Raw genomic sequence first — 18705 nt, 5'->3', positions numbered from 1 at the left:
GTTGTACTCAGTATACGCTTTTTACTCTGATCTGTTACAAGTCTCTGGTTCTTTACCCTTTCGAGCACGTGTGCAACACAGTGGGACGGCACGAGCTGACAAGACGATCAACTACCTATCTGAACATATCAAACGTGTGTAGAATACCATACTTCTCACAGACATTCAACAACTGCGCTACCGACTAGCTGCCCGCACAGCAGCCTGTGTGGCCACTCAGAATAGGTAGACGTGCTAATAATGTGAGTACTATGAGCTCTTTGAACGGTCAAGTTAGTATATTAGGGACACAAATTTTCTGATGGGTACTATGATTCCAGTAGAAATTCTTCGCAGGGTAAAAGCCCATTCGGGATGGAAATGTTGTGAATCTCGACTTGTCATTCTCAGAAACGATTTTCACTTCTCTAGTGTCCAGTTACAATATAGAAACAATACTTGAGTCGCCCGATCTCTATTGGACTTCGAGATATGGGTTTATATGCAGCTATGCTTCCTAAATATGCAATGTTCCAAGAGAAATTATACCTTTGTTACCACCTGAAATTAAGATACAATGGTAGTCATCGCTTTTGTCCGGTTTTTGACAATCTTACGTTTCAAGGTTCTGTGATCTCTGTTGAACATAATTTGAGGTAGCTCGGGATGTTCGACATTTCTACAAAATCCCTCCAGATTCCACAGTTGTTTAACTTAGCGCAAATCGCCTTGCTCGACTACACTCTAATATCACATCTTACGATTGAAATTTATCAATGATGTGCTGTTTTCTTGCTCACAAAGACATAAACGGTACGGTTCAGTTCATACGACGGCAGCATGTCCAATAACCTCATCACGTGGTCCCCAATTACTTATTGGTTGATAGTGTATGATAGACACTGGTAGATATATTGCAAAATAATTTCAAACTAGCTTAACCTACAAATAGCAATGTTCGGTTAAAAAGCAATGAAGAAGGATGATATTAGAAACTACAATAAGCATGTATCAAAAACACTTCTAACAGTTTTATAGAATTCACTATTGTATGATTTTTTACTATAAATTTAGTATGTAGTAAACTTGTATATAAATCATAGAAACTACTCACTAATATTTCTTTTTCTTTTTCAGAATAAATCGTAGAATGAGAAGAGCGTGTAGAAAAGCAGTTAAATCTCAAGCATTTTATTGGCTTATTATCATACTTGTGTTCCTTAATACGGGTGTACTTGCCACAGAGCATTACAAACAGCCACTTTGGCTGGATCAATTTCAAGGTAAAATGCACTCACTTTCTCTTTCTTTGCATTTTTGTTTTTAATATATTCACTATTTTGTGATCGCTATTTCGAGGTCTAAACAGTTTTTGAGTAAGTAAAGAGACCAAGTTCTCTTCAAATTGTATCTTCCCTTTTCGTATTTTTCCTGGTTCTTTCCCCGTCCCAGTAGCCCTAAATTTGTGGTGGACAACATCGTGTCCGTTGATTTTATCAGGGTACTCCCATTCCCTCACACATTCTCATTCCACTGATTCTTCTCATCATCATTCACTTACCTTAATCATTCGTCTCCCTTAGCCGAAGGGCATAATCATGGAACATTAAACTAAAAGATTTTCATTTGCAATCGAACAAGCTAACGCCTCCTTTTCTCCCCCTCCCCTAGGTTCTACCATCAAAGTGAAATTATTTAAAAAAAAATCTTTCCAGTCTCGAGCCTCACCTACGTTGAAAATTTGAAAATTTGATTGAGATCGGTTGAGTGGTTCAAAAGCATTAAGTAAAAAACCTAGTCACTTCTATTTCTATTTATATTGATTTTTGTATATCTCTCCTCCCTCCTCCTCCCATACGTTGCTCCATCAAAGTCAAATGATAGAAAACATCCCAGGCTTGAACCTCATCTATGTTAAAATTTGATCGATATCGGTCGTTTGGTTCAAAAGTTATTGTTTTATTTATTTTTATTACTCCCGTTCCTCCTCCACTCTAAGTTTTACCGTCAAAACGAAACGATAAAAAACACTCCCAGGCCCGAACCTCATCTATGCTGAAAATTTGATCGATATCGGTCGGCTGGTTTTAAGATATTAAGAGTCACAAACATAGTCACTTTCAATTTTATAATATGAACTAGCCTTTGGCAAGCTGGGGGCTCCGCCGCCAGACCCCTATGTTTGCTCGGCCTACGGCCTCGCATCTCTTACGTATCAGCCTTTGCATCAAGAGTTAATTTTGTGTATTTGCTTTTTAAGAGTCTGTATCACCCCTCTCTGTAAAATGCGAAATAGAGGTTATCTCCTTTCATCCTTGAAGCCAATTCACACAACCAATCTTCATCAAAATTTGAGGAGAGCAAGTTGAAGGTTGAATGAAGGGTGGTCTTGATACATTTTGCTAATTTATTGTTTATTTCTGCTATTATTATTATCCTAAAGTTGTCAATTTTTCGAACATTACAAATGTGAAAATAGAAGTAAATTCATGAATTTTGATCAAGACCACCACAGAAGTAGTCTTCATTTGTAAAGTTCAAGCACAAGAAACATAATTATTTAATTCGTATATTCATAAACATGAAAGGAGCGAAGTACTTTATTCAAAATTATTGTGTCATTCGTTTTCCGTCTGTGATCAGCAAAGTGAAATCCATCTCCCCCTCTGGTATGGTCAAGCTTCCTCACTCTCCTCACCCCGTGAAGAACAGAGGAACCTTGCCTTTTCGTGAAGACCTTGGAAGCACACAGAAAGCAGGAGGGGGTGGATAACTCTGCAGGAGGGTGAGTGGCGCAAAGGCAATAAACGAAAGGACAAAACAAATGTCAATCGTTCGGTACCAGTCCTATGGTGGAGGAAAATGTTGAGATGGAACTAAATCAGGTTTAAAGAAGTTTTGATGTTTCAAACTCGAGCGTGATATAGGGAGGAGCCGGGGCAAGGTAGAAAGTCCCCCTCAGATTTCAATATGACTGAGTTATATATATATATATATATATATATATATATATATATATATATATATATATATATATATATATATATATATATATACAGTGGCGGATCCAGGATATGATCAAGGGAGGGGCTAAGCCATAGTTTGCCGCTTTATCCAGTGTAAAACAGGATTGAAGTCCATTTTATCCAGTGTATACCTGAGGGTCAAGGGAAGGGGGCTATAACCCCCCTTGGATCCGCCCTTTTATATATATATATAATTCTCAATAAGAATTTTTTAAAATCTAAATAATCATGAGTGGCAGTAAGAAAATGCGGTGTAAGAAAACTCGGTGTAGGAAAATTCGGTGTACAGAAAATTCGGTGTACGGAAAACTCGGTGTAGGGAATGTTCGGTGTAAAGAAAGATTCGTTGGTAGACCGTAGGATTTATTAAAAACTCAACTTTGAGGATAAATGAGCGTATTAGTTTTAAGTTCAAACTTTGAGTAGAACGTACTTTTACTGTCTACTATACCAAATTTTGAAAAATTGTGATCGTGAAATAATTTGAATTCTAGATTTCGCTTATTTTAACATTTCATGGCCCTTACATGACGAGATTTTTTTTTATTATTATGTCCGTTCTTGTGACAGCGAAGCGACCATCGATACCAATCGACATTTTATTTAAAACTTAAGTTTTTATGCTGTTTTGGAAGATGTCTCCTAGAATTTTCTACTTCAAAAAAAAAAAAAAAAAAGGTTACTAGACGGGTAAAGTTGAAAATTGTAGATTTTTAAAAAATGTTCTGACGATTTTATGTCTATTTTATAAATAAATATTTAAATCTAAATTCTTCAAAAACGACATAGATTATTTATGTTGCTCAAAGGTGTAAAAATAAATGCCTCAACTAAAGTATCTACGCCTGATTGAAGGAGAAGTCAATAAGGAGTCAATAGGGTTGCAGTACTTGTTTACCTTAACTTAAGGCAAACAAACTAAAGTGTCTGATTGGAGGAGAATTCAACTATTTGTACAACTGTTATCTGATAAAACCATCCTGCTTTATATTGCCCTTTCCACTAAGACTTTTTTGATCAATATATTTGATCATCTTACATATGTATATGCAGATGTTCAAAACTCACGGATTCATTTGGCTCTAGAATTTCTAACTGAAGTCCGGTTTACTTGCGGTTTGTTGCAAATCATCAAGGAAGGATGGGAGATTTATGGGATTATGTTTACTGGTTTAAATTCATCTGGGGTAATATCGAGCAGGCCGTAAGAAAAACAGCAAATATTCGCCATTGTACCTTACAGTTCGAATAAAATATTGGATATTTGAAGCGAAATTGAAGAATACAAATTAAGTGTTAGTTAAATGAAATGAAATATATAAGTTTTACGTCCCACGGATATGCCGGTTAGGCTAAAGGAGTCGGTGATGATGAGAATTGAGTGAAATGATGGAATGAAGAAAGTGGGAGGAAACGTGAGAACCCCGAGAAAACCCAAGAGCACGGTGTGTGTCCACCACAAAGTCCACACGGCGCGATCTGGGATCGAACCAAGGACCCCAAGCATCGGAGGTGAACGCTCTACCATTGAGCCACCACGCCTCCCAAAATTAAGTGTTAGTGGTAACACACATAAATCACATGTTGAATAGCCGGTTTCTCGCTACAAATGATAGAGGGATTTCTTGGGTGACTTAAAAGAGTCGGTAACTGACATCTTCCACAACATCCGCCAGCGAGGTCCGATGCTTCCCTGCCTTACTCAGAAGCGATCCCGTTTCCTGCAATTTATTCACTACCGACCATATTATATTCCTGTTTGGGACAGAACGTAAGGCAAAGTTGCGTGTAACTACCCTTTGCGTAGCAACAACAGATCCCGGTCTCCAAAATCTTTTTAACGATAAAATCACTTTGTTCCAAAGAGTACATTATTGCAACTGTGTCCTGATCATATTGGTACAGTAGCACAGCATAATTCTCAATACAACGGCCCAGTTTCCTGTTTCTTATTGGCCGTCGCGAGGTTGCCATCTAACTAAGAAACTCAAATCTCTACACCGCACCTCACCTAATTCCAATTCGGTACAGTGGCGAATATTTGCTGCTTTTCTAGAGGCGTGGCCAATATTACCCTAAATGAATTTAAACCAGTAAGCATAGTTCCATAAATCTTCCAACGTTCCTTGATCATTTGCCATAAACCGCATGAAAATCGGACTTCAGTTAGAAATTCTAGACCCAAATGAAATCCATGAGTTTTAAAAGAATCACCATGTATATGTTCTATGATGTACTATATAGGAAAGGTGTTTTTAGGTGTTCCTATAACTATTCTCTGAACTTGTAATTGTTTTATTTCTGACAAAAATGTCAGCTTCATTGTGTGATGAAAAGTAGTTTATAGTAATATCCAGCAAAAGACATGCAAGAGGTATTGGACTCAAGGCAGAAAAATAAATTTGCTTTTCTTGAAATAGGTAATAACATTTTATTCGTTACATTATATGGTTTTCGTTTTCACAATATGAAATGTCGTAAATTATTGTAAGTGGTAATATTCAATATGTATTACACCGAATCTACCGTACACCAAAATTTCCCCACACCGAGTTTTCCGTACACCGAATTTTCTGTACACCGAGTTTTCTTACACCGAATTTTCTTACACTGAATTTTCCTACACCGAATTTTCCTAGACTCGTTGAAAAAATAAATGTCGGCTAGGCTAAAGGAGACGGTGATGATGAGAAATGAATGAAATGGTGGAATGAAGAAAGTGGGAGGAAACGGGAGAACCACAAGAAACCCACGCACACGGTGTTTTTCCACTACAAAGCTCACTTGAAGTGAGCTGGGATCGAACCAAGGACTCCATGCACCAGAAGTGAACGCTATACCACTGAACCACCGCGGCCTATTATACTGTTATACATAACCAGAGGTACAGTTTATTGGATTGTGTTGGAGAGTTTGGGGGGAAGGGGATCTAAAGTGTCCCGTATTCCCATAAAGAAAACATGGTAGGTTTATTAGTATAAACTTTTTACCATGTATAGTATGTAAATTTGACAAATTTAAGAGTTTTTTTTCTAATAGTAAAATGTCAAAGGGAAGTAGATTATGATACCAGAGTGAATATGCTTTGTATTGTGTAACCGTGTATGCTTTGTGTGTGAATAAACCTTTCGCTTTGAAACAAAAGGTGATCATATTAATATAGAGGACAAGAATAGCTTATTTCAGTTCTGTTTTGCTGTAAGACTTTCTATTTACAGGGCTTTTCGAGTAGGGAGAACTGAGCAAAAGTGTGTTTTGGGAATGGTATTATCAGTTCCTTTCATAACGGGGAACGATATCAGTTCCTTTCTTGTACTCACAGGAACTTCTCGCCATGCTCGTATCTTTATTTTCCGTAGACGTTTAGGTCTGACAAATGTCAACAAACTACGAAGTATGTCCCCATCTGGGGCGGCGCCGCTAAGTCTATTCTTATTACGGAATCTTACCAGGGGAGGAATTAAAATTGGCCCAAATAGCTTTTTTCCCACGATGTTTTGCGGTATTGTATAACGTTCAGGGGTATTTCGAGAGTCTTTGAACGGCTCTATGATACAGGCTCTTAATTACATTTCCTGAATTTAGCACAACTGGGGGCTTCGCCTTCTAATCCTCACTTTTACTCGGCCTACGGTCTCGCACCTCTTAAATCCACAACTCTACCAAATTTCAAGTTTTTTTTTCCTATTTCAATTATCTAAAAGATAAGATTTTGTATCCCAAGAAAACGCCCATTTAAATAACATAGAAATTTCTTTATCCCCCTTTAGACCCCTTAAAAAACAAAAATTTTCACTTTTGGCAATTTTCGTGTTGGTTAGTCCCGGAAGGCTACAATCATGCGAAATTTCATCATTCTAATCCTGACGGAAGTGCCTAAACATTTTGGGGTGTAGAAGATGTCCCATATAAATAACATGGGAAAGATTTTTTCAATTCCCCATAAAACCACTCTACAGTTGATTTTTTCTATTTTTAGCGTTTTACTTAGTTAACGCTACAAAAACGTATAAGCATACCGAATTTCAAGTTTTTATTCCAATTCAAGTACCTAAAATATGAGATTATAACTCCGAAAAAAGACCCATTTGAATAACGTAGGGAATTTCTTCATCTCCCCTTCAGACTCCCTAAAAATTAAAAATATTCACTTCTGGCAATTTTTCTGTCGGTTAGTCTTGGAAAGCTACAATCATGTCAAATTTAAGCATTTTACCCCTACAGGAAGTGCCCAATAATTTGGTGATGTAAAAGGTGTCCCATATAAATAACATGGGAAAGATTTTTCAGTTCCCCATAAAATCACTCTACAGTTGGAAGTTTTATTTTTACTTATTTACTTAGTTAACGCTAACGAAAATGTACAAGCACACTGAATTTCAAGTTTTTATTCCAAGTACCTAAAACATCAGATTATAGGTCGAAAAAACACCCACTTAAATAACATGAGGAAATTCTACATCCCTCCTTTAGACCCCCTAAAAATTAAAAATATTCACTTTTGTCAATTTTCCTGTCGGCTAGTCTCAGAAAGCTACATTCATGCCAAATTTCAACTTTCCACGTCAACCGGAAGCACCCCTTCAATTTATGTCAGTTCATGTAGTTTTATATATAGTTAAGTTTAAGATTTGTCTCCTTTGGCCTAAGGGACACAAACGCGGAACGTATAACTAGAAATTTCATTTATTTTTATTTGCAAGAAATCCAAATGAGCTTGCGCAAGAACCGAATCGAATCAGCCGCGTTTTTAAACGACTAGTGGTCTTGTTGTTCTTTGAGGTTGGTACTGTTAATAACGTCATAATATGATTTCGCTTGTTTTGTCTTTTAGTTTCGCATTGTTTGCATTTAATAACGTGTTCACATTTGACGGCATTTGTTCCTTTGTTAGAGCAATTTGTTTTAGATACAATTATTATTTGAAATGAGCCATCCTCTTTTATGTTGCCTGAATTTGATAACCCTAATATTCTATACACAGAAAATCACACTTGCAGCAAATTTCGTGCCTGTGTATTCCACCGTTCAAACAAAAACATGCAAAAGTAGTAAAAGAAAATAACTTCTCCTTACTCCACCTCTCTAAATTGAAATTTATCAAATATATTCCTTCCTTACGTATATTCTAGGATGTAAAGATTCATTTTATAAATATTTTAAGTTCCTTGACCGAATGATTTTCGAGAACCGGTGGAAAGTTAAAAAATATTCTGCCTCTCTATTTCCTCCCTTAAGAGGTCAAAAAACTTTACTCATCCACAGCCTCGGGTTGAAAAAGAACATTTATTTAAAATTTCAATTTCCATGCCCTCTTGTGAGTGTGTGTGTCTTTGTGTGTGTATATGCAGATGAGTAGTTAGAAAGATATATTGGCATTTTAAATATTGGCACTTTTGATATTGGCATTTTAAATAGAATATTGATTTGTATAAAAGTTGAATATTGAGTATTGAATTTTAAAGTAAATGAACGTCTGAAAATGAAATTATTTTGGTTGAATTCCTTAGTTTACGTCTGAGTTTAGCTTGGAGTAATGTAGTCTACTTCTACATGTAGCACTATTTTTGATGAAAGCAATTTGGATAATTTAACTAATTCATTATATGTATATTTAATTTTGTGTATACGAGGGTAATAAAAAGAAAAACGACAACTTTAGAAATATATATATGGTGAAATTAATTCTTTTTTTTTTTTTTTTTTGTGGTTACTATATAGCAATAATATTTTCTACAAGAACATAAAAGTAACAATTACACAACTGATATAATATTCAATAAACTGTTGTCTCTTTACTGCAGATAAATATGTAGGATTGTTTTCGTCAACTTTAATATATATGTATATATATTGAAATATAATAAAAATGCAGAAAGGACAAAGTAATATTTAATTGTTCAGAATTATCCCGAAAGTTTAGAGATACTTAATCATTATCTCTAATTCATACTTTTTATACTACGTATTTTTTTTTATTTTTATTTCACTTTTATCATTGTGGGATCAGTTGATGGATATTTCTCCGAAATAATCATACAAGTTATATTTATTTCAGTTTTGTCTAATAGTATAAAAAAGACTTAGGATTGAGTAGGTCGTTTCTCTAGGTGCAACTAGAAAGCAGAACTGCAATGTTTGTCCAGGATTACTTTTATTCGTGAGACATGCATAAAGTATTTTCTGTGTATTGTTAGTGATAATAATAGTTCTAGAATACAGATTTAGTTAAAAAGTAAATAATTGTCGTTCGGCAAAAATTACCCTCGTATATGTCACAAGAACGATATTTTACTTTTTATATTTATATATGTAGCTTTAATTGAGAAACAGACCTACATTGCATTTCTCCTTTCTATTGCAGAAGTTACAAATCTATTCTTTGTGGCACTTTTTTCAATGGAGATGTTACTAAAAATGTACAGTTTAGGATTTCAGGTAAGTTTGTTAATGTCGGTATTTTGCTATATGTAAACCAGTTCCTTGTTTTCAATTTTATTCATGATAAGTATTTATTTTTTTCTGTAGTTATTTTTGTATTAAACCTTTTTAAAAAACATTACATATCAAATTGGACCAAAATTAGTGCAAATTACTTAGATGTTGAATTTAGAAACATGAAATTATTTCAACCATTTATTTTATGGAAACAATGCAGTTTGAGTAATCTGAACTTTAAAATATGTTAATTTTATATTTATATATATGTACAAAATTTCAATTATAAAACAATACGATTTTACTTTATTTTAAAAGCTTATTGGCTAATATTGCATAACACTACAAACCATACCCAGAAAAATTGTTACATGGTTATTGGAGTTAAAAATCCTATTGCTTTTCTCCTCAACGGGTCTTGTACATTTATGAATGATTGAAAGCACTTGGATAACTTTTATCTATCAAATTATAATTCACTTATTATGATGACCTTACACAAGATCCTTTTCTTTTCTTTCTTTTTTTTATTTATGTATAATAATTATACTAATATCAAACATAGTTACATTGACTAGTTAAAGAAATGAAAGAAACATAAAGACAAATAGTAACACACGATGTTAATGTTTAGAAATAGTGAAGCTTTCTATGTCGGTAAAGAGTCTTCATGTTAACCTTTTGCACTCTCCTTTTTCCACGGAAACAGTCCTCACTATTACTTTTGTCCGGAAATTTCAGCTGTAAAATGTTTCGATTACAAACTCTGTATTGATAACGATGGAACTGTAAAACTAAAACATATTTTAGCTAATGTTTTGCCTTTTTCTTTACATTAAATTGTAAATCTGGCTTGGAAGCACTAAAAGAAAATTTGAAGATCTCAAGATTACTCGGTAAATACCTCTTCTAACCATTAGTTGCCACTACCACCATTCCCTATGTTCTCTTGTGGTCCACTTTCTTCGTCTATATCTTCCTTGCTACTGTTTGCTGAACTTTTCAAATTATTTACGTTATTTTTGTGATATTTTTCTTACTGAAATAGTTTTCAGAATCACTTAGAACTGACAGATTTGCTCTTGTAATTTTTCTTCCATCTTAAAGATAGAAGTGAAAAAGAAAACATTTTAAGCACCTATCAACCGGGAGAAAAGGAGCTGCATCCTTACGAGAGCATTGCAGATACTCTTGTCAGCTGTTGTGGAAACAAAGAACTACGTGAAGAAAAGAAACAAGTCGCGCGAGATAAGACACCGAAGTGCAAATGATGACAAATTGCAGTGTTGGGAGCGTTTCGACACATAAGTGGACAGATCGGCTCACAGTTGACAGAAGAAAAATGAAATGAAATCTTTGAGTTTTACGTCCCACGGTTATGCCGGTTAGGCTAAAGGAGACGGTGATGATGAGTAATGAATGAAAATGGTGGAATGAAGAAAGTGGGAGGAAACGGGAGAACCCCGAGAAAACCCACGCACACGGTGTTTGTCCACCACAAAGTTCACTTGGCGGAGGCTGGGATTGAACCCAGGGCCTCAAGCACCAGAGGTGAACGCTCTACCACTGAGCCACCGCGGCCCCACAGTTGACAGAAGAGTGCAAAGGGTTAATAATAAGTGAATATTGTTGATGTGCCAGAACATTAAGTGAAGTTAATTTTAAGTTAACCTTCTAGACGTCTAGCCTTGGCATAATGGTCGATTAGTGGAAACAATCTATTGTCAAGGATGCCAGTATCAATGTCTAGGTTTTAGTTTCCTTACTTTAGTCAAAAAGAGTCCAATTCTACTACAAAAGAATTATTTTGTTACATTTTAAATATAATTTAATTTTATGAAGATTATATATTACAAAATGGAAAATGAGTTTTATAGTATTATTATTATTATTATTATTATTATTATTATTATTATTATTATTATTATTATTATTATTATTATTATTATTATTATTATTATTATTATTATTATTACTATTATTATTATTATTATTATTATTATTATTATTATTATTATTATAAGTAGTAGTAGTAGTAGTAGTAGTAGTAGTAGTAGTAGTAGTAGTAGTAGTAGTAGTAGTAGTAGTAGTAGTAGTAGTAGCAGTAACAGTCATGTTGGAAAGATCCCACCTTTTATTTTATAATTTTCCTTTTCTTGTTGTCAACAATTTTTATTTTTCAGCAACTGATTACTATTAACAACATATTTTCATACTGGAATTACAATAAAATTCATAGTACCTTTATATAAGAAAAATCATAGCGTTTTAAATGAACTAAAGTTTCAGTTTTGTGTTAATTTTATTTTATAAGGAACTGTGCAAAATTGCGTTTTATTCCTTTACGACCTAACAGAACATTTATTTAAATATGAATGTTCATATACAAGATTCTTATAACACGTAGATAGTAACTGTTCATTTCAGGAGTTACTGCAATCATAATGCACTACAGCAGATATGTTATATTTTTCATTCAAAAAGAAATGCAATTTGTAGCACTCTTATATATAAATATATTATTTAGTTACAAAACAAGCTTTATATATTATTTCGTTTTTGTTTATTATTAGATTTTCCATACTTATTTATTCAATGAAAATATCATGTGATAAGATTATATAAATTATTTATGAAATCATAATTGTTATTATCAAGTATATAACGATAGTTGTTCGTTTGTTTATTTGTTTTCACATTTCCGTACACTTTGATTAAATGCACGATGTGATTCTCCTTTTTAGGGTTATTTCGTCTCACTTTTCAATCGTTTTGACTGCTTTGTTGTGATAGGCAGTATTGGAGAACTGATTTTAACAAATACCAATATAATGCCACCCTTAGGGGTGTCTGTGCTTAGGTGTGTTCGTCTGTTAAGGGTATTCAAGGTGACCAAGTAAGTATAAATAATTAAAAGTAAAATGATCATATGAAAGTTACATTGACAATACCTTATTGTATTTTAAACTTTTCTTATTTTAGTTGCGTAATTAACAATCTTATAACACCTTCTTGAAATTTAAAAGCTCTCATTGAAGAGTAATGTCACTTGTTGAGAAAATCCGTAGTGAGGAGAGTTATAGTGACAAAATTGCGTTAAAATTTAGAGTCAGGTGTTGAAGAATATGCAAGCTTCAAGTATTGTATTGGCATTACAATATCCTTGGGGATTTGATGATCAGTGATAGATCTTCAAACAGAACTGGGATAGGTATGCATCTACAAAGGTAATAGAGACAAATTGAAACAATTTATACAATGTCTATTATTACTTAGAAAAAATCCCTCCTCCAAATTGTCTTTCTCAATTCTCTTTTTCGTGCTGCTCAGGTGTCTTTGAAATCACTCAAGCGAATTTTTTGCAGCTCTTCCAACAGCTATGCCAACCTAATGGAAGAGACGTAACTCATCATAGAAGAGCTTCGACTGTTATTTCCTATCTATAGATTTCATAAGATTCAGCAATAGGCAATTACCACATTGAACAAAGATTGTTAAAAACCTGGCACTACAATAAATGCAGAAAAATTATCTTTCATCTTAACAAGCAAATTTAGGAACATCGTTATTTCAATTTATCGTTTAAGAATAATGATTTTGAACTTCGAAATTCCATCCAGTATTTTAGATGCATCGGAAGTTGACTATTGGAAGCATGTTTCGCTTCTTTATCGTGTGTAAGGCTAAATTATTCCTATACTTAGATTAAACTATGACTAAATTTTAGAAGAAAATTAAACTGGAAAATAAAAACAGAATAATTTTCAAGCGTTATAACTTTAGATTTCAACAGCAATCTTTAACAATTTTCCTAGTTTTTTATGCGTTAATGATTCTATTGTGAATGATTTTAGGAAAATGAGTCGTAACATTAAAAAAAAAAAATGAGTTACGTTCTCAACGTGAAACAATGGTAAACTTCCAAACTATGCGAAGTTAATACCCAAGCTTGAAGTAGTACATACCTAACTACTGATTATAATAGAGGAATAAAATCGACGATAGAACTTGTTCTTCGGACGCTAAATCCATATCAAAAAGCCACTATACGCTGTCTCTTACTGTTTTGCTCTATGGAGAGTAACATTAAAACCGGAAGTGGTAATTTATTCCTATAACTTCCGGTTGCAAGAGAAGGATAAAGTAGGTGAAACTTATTCTTGACATTGAGTCCATATAAAAATTGCTTGTCGCTAAATATATATATATATATATATATATATATATATATATATATATATATATATATATATATATATATATATATATATACATATTTCATTATGCAATCAGTATTTTAACCGAAAACTCGGAGATTTTCACCACTTTTGATTTCCACAGATATATGAAAGTCTATCCAAAACTCATTTTTGAGACGATGAATCTGTGTAAAAACCGTTTCTCGATACCTTCTAGTTTTGGTGCCCTTTAAAATACTTTTATTAAACTATGTAGTCTTCTACATCTGAATAGGATCAGACAATTGAGAGCAGTTTTTTAATGAAAAATTTTCCATCACTTAATATATATATATTGCTATATGTATTTTACATCAGAGTTACCATTTATACTACTGGGAAAAATAAATCAGAGCGCGATATTAGATTGTCTGAAAATTATTGAGCCTTCTGTGATTACTGGTAAAAGAATTGTTACAATGGTTTATACAGGCCTCCTTTGAAACTAACAACACATTTTTAGGGAGTTCTGCAGAGACCGAAACAAATGATAGCCTGAGAGTGCCATGGTTAGGTTATACGGTATATGCATTTAAAACTTCCAGTGAAATTATATTAATTTCTGACCGGTCGTTAACCCATTATCAGCCATTGTCCCTTTTTTGGGACGGTTTATTTTACTATTTTTTGAAAGTGTTTGGAAAGATATTCTTCCAATATTTCATTTCCTCTCATTTGTTCACAGTCTCTTCTGCATGATACAGAATTCACCTATTAAATTCCCTGCTTTTAGTCGACTTTATATCTCAAACAGTTATGAATAAACACATTTTATGACATTAACAACGATACAAGTGTTTGGCTGGTAATGGGTTAAAGATGAATGTGGCCTGGCTTTGTCAGCATGGTATACGACACCTTTCCTTATTCCAGTCGCTCCTTTTAACTTGTTAGGTGTACTCACATAGTAAAGGTACGAGTCTATCGTTCTATTTGGCAGCAGCAGTCCTTAATGCAGGATGCACTTCCGATCCCAGCAAACGCCCAGCATAACCTTACTAAATGTTTATGTGGGTTTTACCACAGACTATGGAGCTTCTCCTCGCTTCAACTTCGATATTTCCTATACATTGTTGTCATAGGTTATCCACCTTTCACACAGCTTTAGAAATGGTTCAAGTTCGTTACATTTCAATAGAGATTCGCAGATTGAGTACATCTTTTTGATTCAAACCATGTTGTACCCAAACGTCGATGTTCCTTTTGCAGCCAGCTTTCTCCAAAAGGTTTAACACTGTTTCGTGATGGATATTTAATTAATTCACGATCATGATTGCTTACATTCCGGCCTTCCTGGACTTTTGCCAGAGTATTATCCATTTTTGATATGATTGGTTGCTCACTGCGAGGAGTATCTTAGACATCAACATTTCCAGAACGAAAGCTACTGCCTCATCTTTTAGCTGTTGTTATTGATAACGTATCTTGCCTATAAAGAGTACATTTTTTTACAGACCTGTGCAGCATTTACGCCCACATCAAAATAAAATTGAAATATAGCGCACTTTTGCGGAAAGTTTACTCATCTTCGCGACACGAAAACTTACGTGTAATTGTAAAAATTCCACCACTTTTTGCCAATCTGCTGGCTTCAACTGTCAGCTGTCAAATGGCGTTATGTCTGAGTCGCTGCTACTCATATATCCTATCTCGTGCGTCAAAGACTAATACATTTCAGTCTACCTGACATTAACATACTTTTAACTAGTAAAATTGCTAAATGTTACCAAAGCACAAGGCTTTCATTATTATTATTATTATTATTATTATTACTATTATTATTATTATTATTATTATTATTATTATTATTATTATTGATAACAATAATATTAAATTACTTAATCTCCATAGAATGTCTGATAAAATTTGTAATCAGGGCGGCAGAATTATTTTCTAAAATGATTCCGGGCAACCTCTACTCCTTTTTACACACACACATTCCACATACTATTTAAAAACTTGAAGTTAAAAACGCATCTCTTGAAAGCTAGTTTCAATGTAACTCTGTTATATGTAGCTGCTTTGACAACTAGCTGAAAATCTTATCACAATAATGTCAAATAATAGTAATCGAAACTCAATGTATCAATGTATCTTCTGTAACTTGACGGTTTTATAAGATCAGTTTGATAAGAATGTATACAAGAGCTTCAACTGTCTAAGTTGTATAATACTTGGACAAATAAGAATTTCATATCTGAATCAAGTGCATGTGGCATATTATATAGATACAAATACGTGATCAGATACAATATTGTGTTCTTGTAGTATTACGTTTATTTGATTGGTACATTTTTTTCTTGGTGGCACAAAAAGGTACAAAAATTCTGAGCTAGTTAAAATTTGAATTTGAAGATGTCGCACTACAGCTAAATGCATCCCCCATATTTTGAAATGTCTCATCATCACTTGTTATTTTAGGCTAAATGAAGCAATAAAGTTGTAATCATGCCTTATAAGTATTTTTTACAATGAATGAATACATCAATACTAGTTTGACTACAGGGGTACATTACTCTACATAGAGAAATAAAGCAAACGAGTTAACTCTGAATTCAGGAAACAGTATTATTTGACAGTTTGATTCCTAAATAACTACCTACTATCAAAGTAGTAGTTCATTCGCGTTTAGTGAGCGTAGTGGAAAATTCATTAAATAATATCTCAGTCTGTATTAGTATACAGAACATAAGCACAAGATAAACTAATAAACATTAAAATTAAACCCCAAAATTAGCTGTGTTTTATTTTAAGATATTTTTACTTTCCATCAACGCTACTCACTACTGACTATTTGCATTGATATGTTGAGTGCTTAATGTATTTTAGTTGTTTCGTTTTAATTCTGCTAGCCAGTTTATGCTTTGTATGAATTATTGTGTATCTTACACTGAATCAATACCACAATAACATATTAATTAAATGAAAAAGCTGCCTTTTGATTTTTTTTAATGTTCCACGATTATACACCAAAGCTAAGGAAGACGATGATGATGAGATGGATGTTCATGATGGAATGCTAAAAGTGAGAGGAAACGGGAGAATCCCGAGAAAACCTAAGTACACAGTGTTTGTCTACCACAAAGTCTACTTGGCGGAAGTTGAGATCGAACTACAGACCCACGAGCCAGTGATGAACTCTCTATCACTTATCCACCACGGCCTAATGTACGATTTGTGGTTGACCACCGTCGTTGTTCTTGGTTATTTTTCTTAATGTACCTATGAAATAAACACGAGTATCAGTCAATGCGGGAAGACAGTATAACATAGAAAAAAATCGAAGAGTAAAATGGAACACAATAAACTTACTTTGCACATTACAAGTACTCGTATTACTCTTGTTTCTTTGGTTCTTTTTATCTTTTTGTTCATATTATGAGGACTCCTTAGAATACACAGCTAACCCTTATGTTGAATTAACTTTCTTGTCAGCATTGCAAAAGCTTTGAATTTGTTTTATTTACTTATTTACATTTTTTTTTAAATTTTCCTTCTTTTGGATACTTCTTGCTCGATGTTTGTTTATTTATAGTTGTATATTTGCTAGCAGATATACTTATACCTATATATTTTCTTGTCAATAACTTTGAAAGGTAGCATTTTTGCTTGCTTCTGTATAGAACTGTGCCACAAATAACTGCTGACACTACATTATTTTTATTCCTTTGGCTTTTTATATTGCTTTGTGAGAATTACTTTCATAATTGCTAAGTAATGCTTTCTTATGTCTAGCAATTTTATCTATTTTTTCCAGATAGCAATTCTTGTTTTTCCCCTTCCTTCAGTTTCGTGATATATTTTTCAATCTACGTTTATGTGTCATTTTTTGTTTGCTTGTTTGTTTTAAGTTAAGTTTGAGATCTATACCAACACGTTGATAACATAATCTTCGTTTCATTTTATAGTGCGCTCAACCGTAATTGTTTTTCTATCCTGACCTTTTACCCAGAGCTAATTCTTCACTCTTACTTTATTTATTCCACTGTTATTTCCAAATTGTTAGCCTTATTTTGACATCTAACGACCTCCTCCGTGTCCGTCCGTATCCTCCTCCGTGTAAAAGATAACGAAAGCATTGTAAGAAGCCTATAAAACTGCATGTTCTGGATTTGGAAGCTCATCCAATTAGGAAAAAAGCTAATAATATACGTTCTTCGTTTCTGTTGGTGCATTCCAAACTGCATAAGTCTATGTTCATATTAGCTTTGAATGTTTTATTCAACCTATAGTGTACTGCATAACATTAAAATTTCTATTTAAAAAGTTTCTAGTATACTACACATCTTTTTTCTCAGATTTCTCCTAGTATTTTTTCCTTATTAGTAGTGGCTCTTATTTGTTCCATCAGATATCATACCTGTCTTTAAAATCGAAGAATAAATATCCATCAGCTTGCACGAAGGCAACGCTGTAAGCAGACAAATTAATAATTGTGATGCTTAGGGCCTTAATGGAGTGTCAGCAACGATTTTTAAGAAACAAAACGTAAAATATGTCCTTACGAAAGAGAATATACGTAAAATTCCTTCAGCTACTACAGTATTATAAATATCTCATTATACAATTGATCCAATTTTGAGTGTTAAATCTTATCGCGAAATGGATGACTGACCAAAGGTTGTAGTTATGTCGCCAAACGTATTTTCTAATAATCATTATGTAAGAATAATTGTTTTGTTTTCCTGAAAAGTTTTGTCCGCCCTAAAAAATTCACTAAAGTGACAGATACGTAAGGTTTATATGATATACTTTTGAGTATGTATTTTTATATATAAAAAGAGATTCAAGCTTATAATTTGTCATAATTTTCTCTTTACTTATTTCTCATATAAAACCATGTAGTTTACTTTTAGATTTGGTCACCATTTATAAATTAAGAATTGATCTAGTCATTACTTATATTGAGCAACGTATGCTTTGAGCTTTGCTCTTTTATTCTTATATAAATTATCATAATCAGTATTTATTTCAGAAAATTTTCTCTAGTAGAAGGATACAAAATCCATGAGTATTAATATTTT

At 33.4% G+C, this 18705-nt stretch overlaps 1 protein-coding gene across 23 annotated transcripts in view; it reads left to right on the top strand.

The window, feature by feature from the left end:
• The window catches only part of Ca-alpha1D (Ca[2+]-channel protein alpha[[1]] subunit D), an 836510-nt gene that overhangs the window by 606455 nt on the left and 211350 nt on the right, over positions 1 to 18705 (top strand). For all 23 annotated transcript variants that reach the window (XR_014131916.1, XM_081762817.1, XM_081762798.1 and 20 more), the window contains 3 exons: positions 1117 to 1262; positions 9370 to 9443; positions 12188 to 12339. Coding sequence is in view for 22 of the 23 variants with exons in the window: in XM_081762817.1 (XP_081618943.1) it covers positions 1117 to 1262; positions 9370 to 9443; positions 12188 to 12339 (372 nt within the window). In the remaining variant the exon portion in view is untranslated. The remainder of the gene's footprint in view (positions 1 to 1116; positions 1263 to 9369; positions 9444 to 12187; positions 12340 to 18705) is intronic.

Source organism: Thermobia domestica, chromosome 6, assembly GCF_964235325.1.
Source record: "Thermobia domestica chromosome 6, izTheDome1.hap1.1, whole genome shotgun sequence".
NCBI lineage: Eukaryota > Metazoa > Arthropoda > Insecta > Zygentoma > Lepismatidae > Thermobia > Thermobia domestica.
This window is presented reverse-complemented; position numbering and strand designations above follow the sequence as displayed.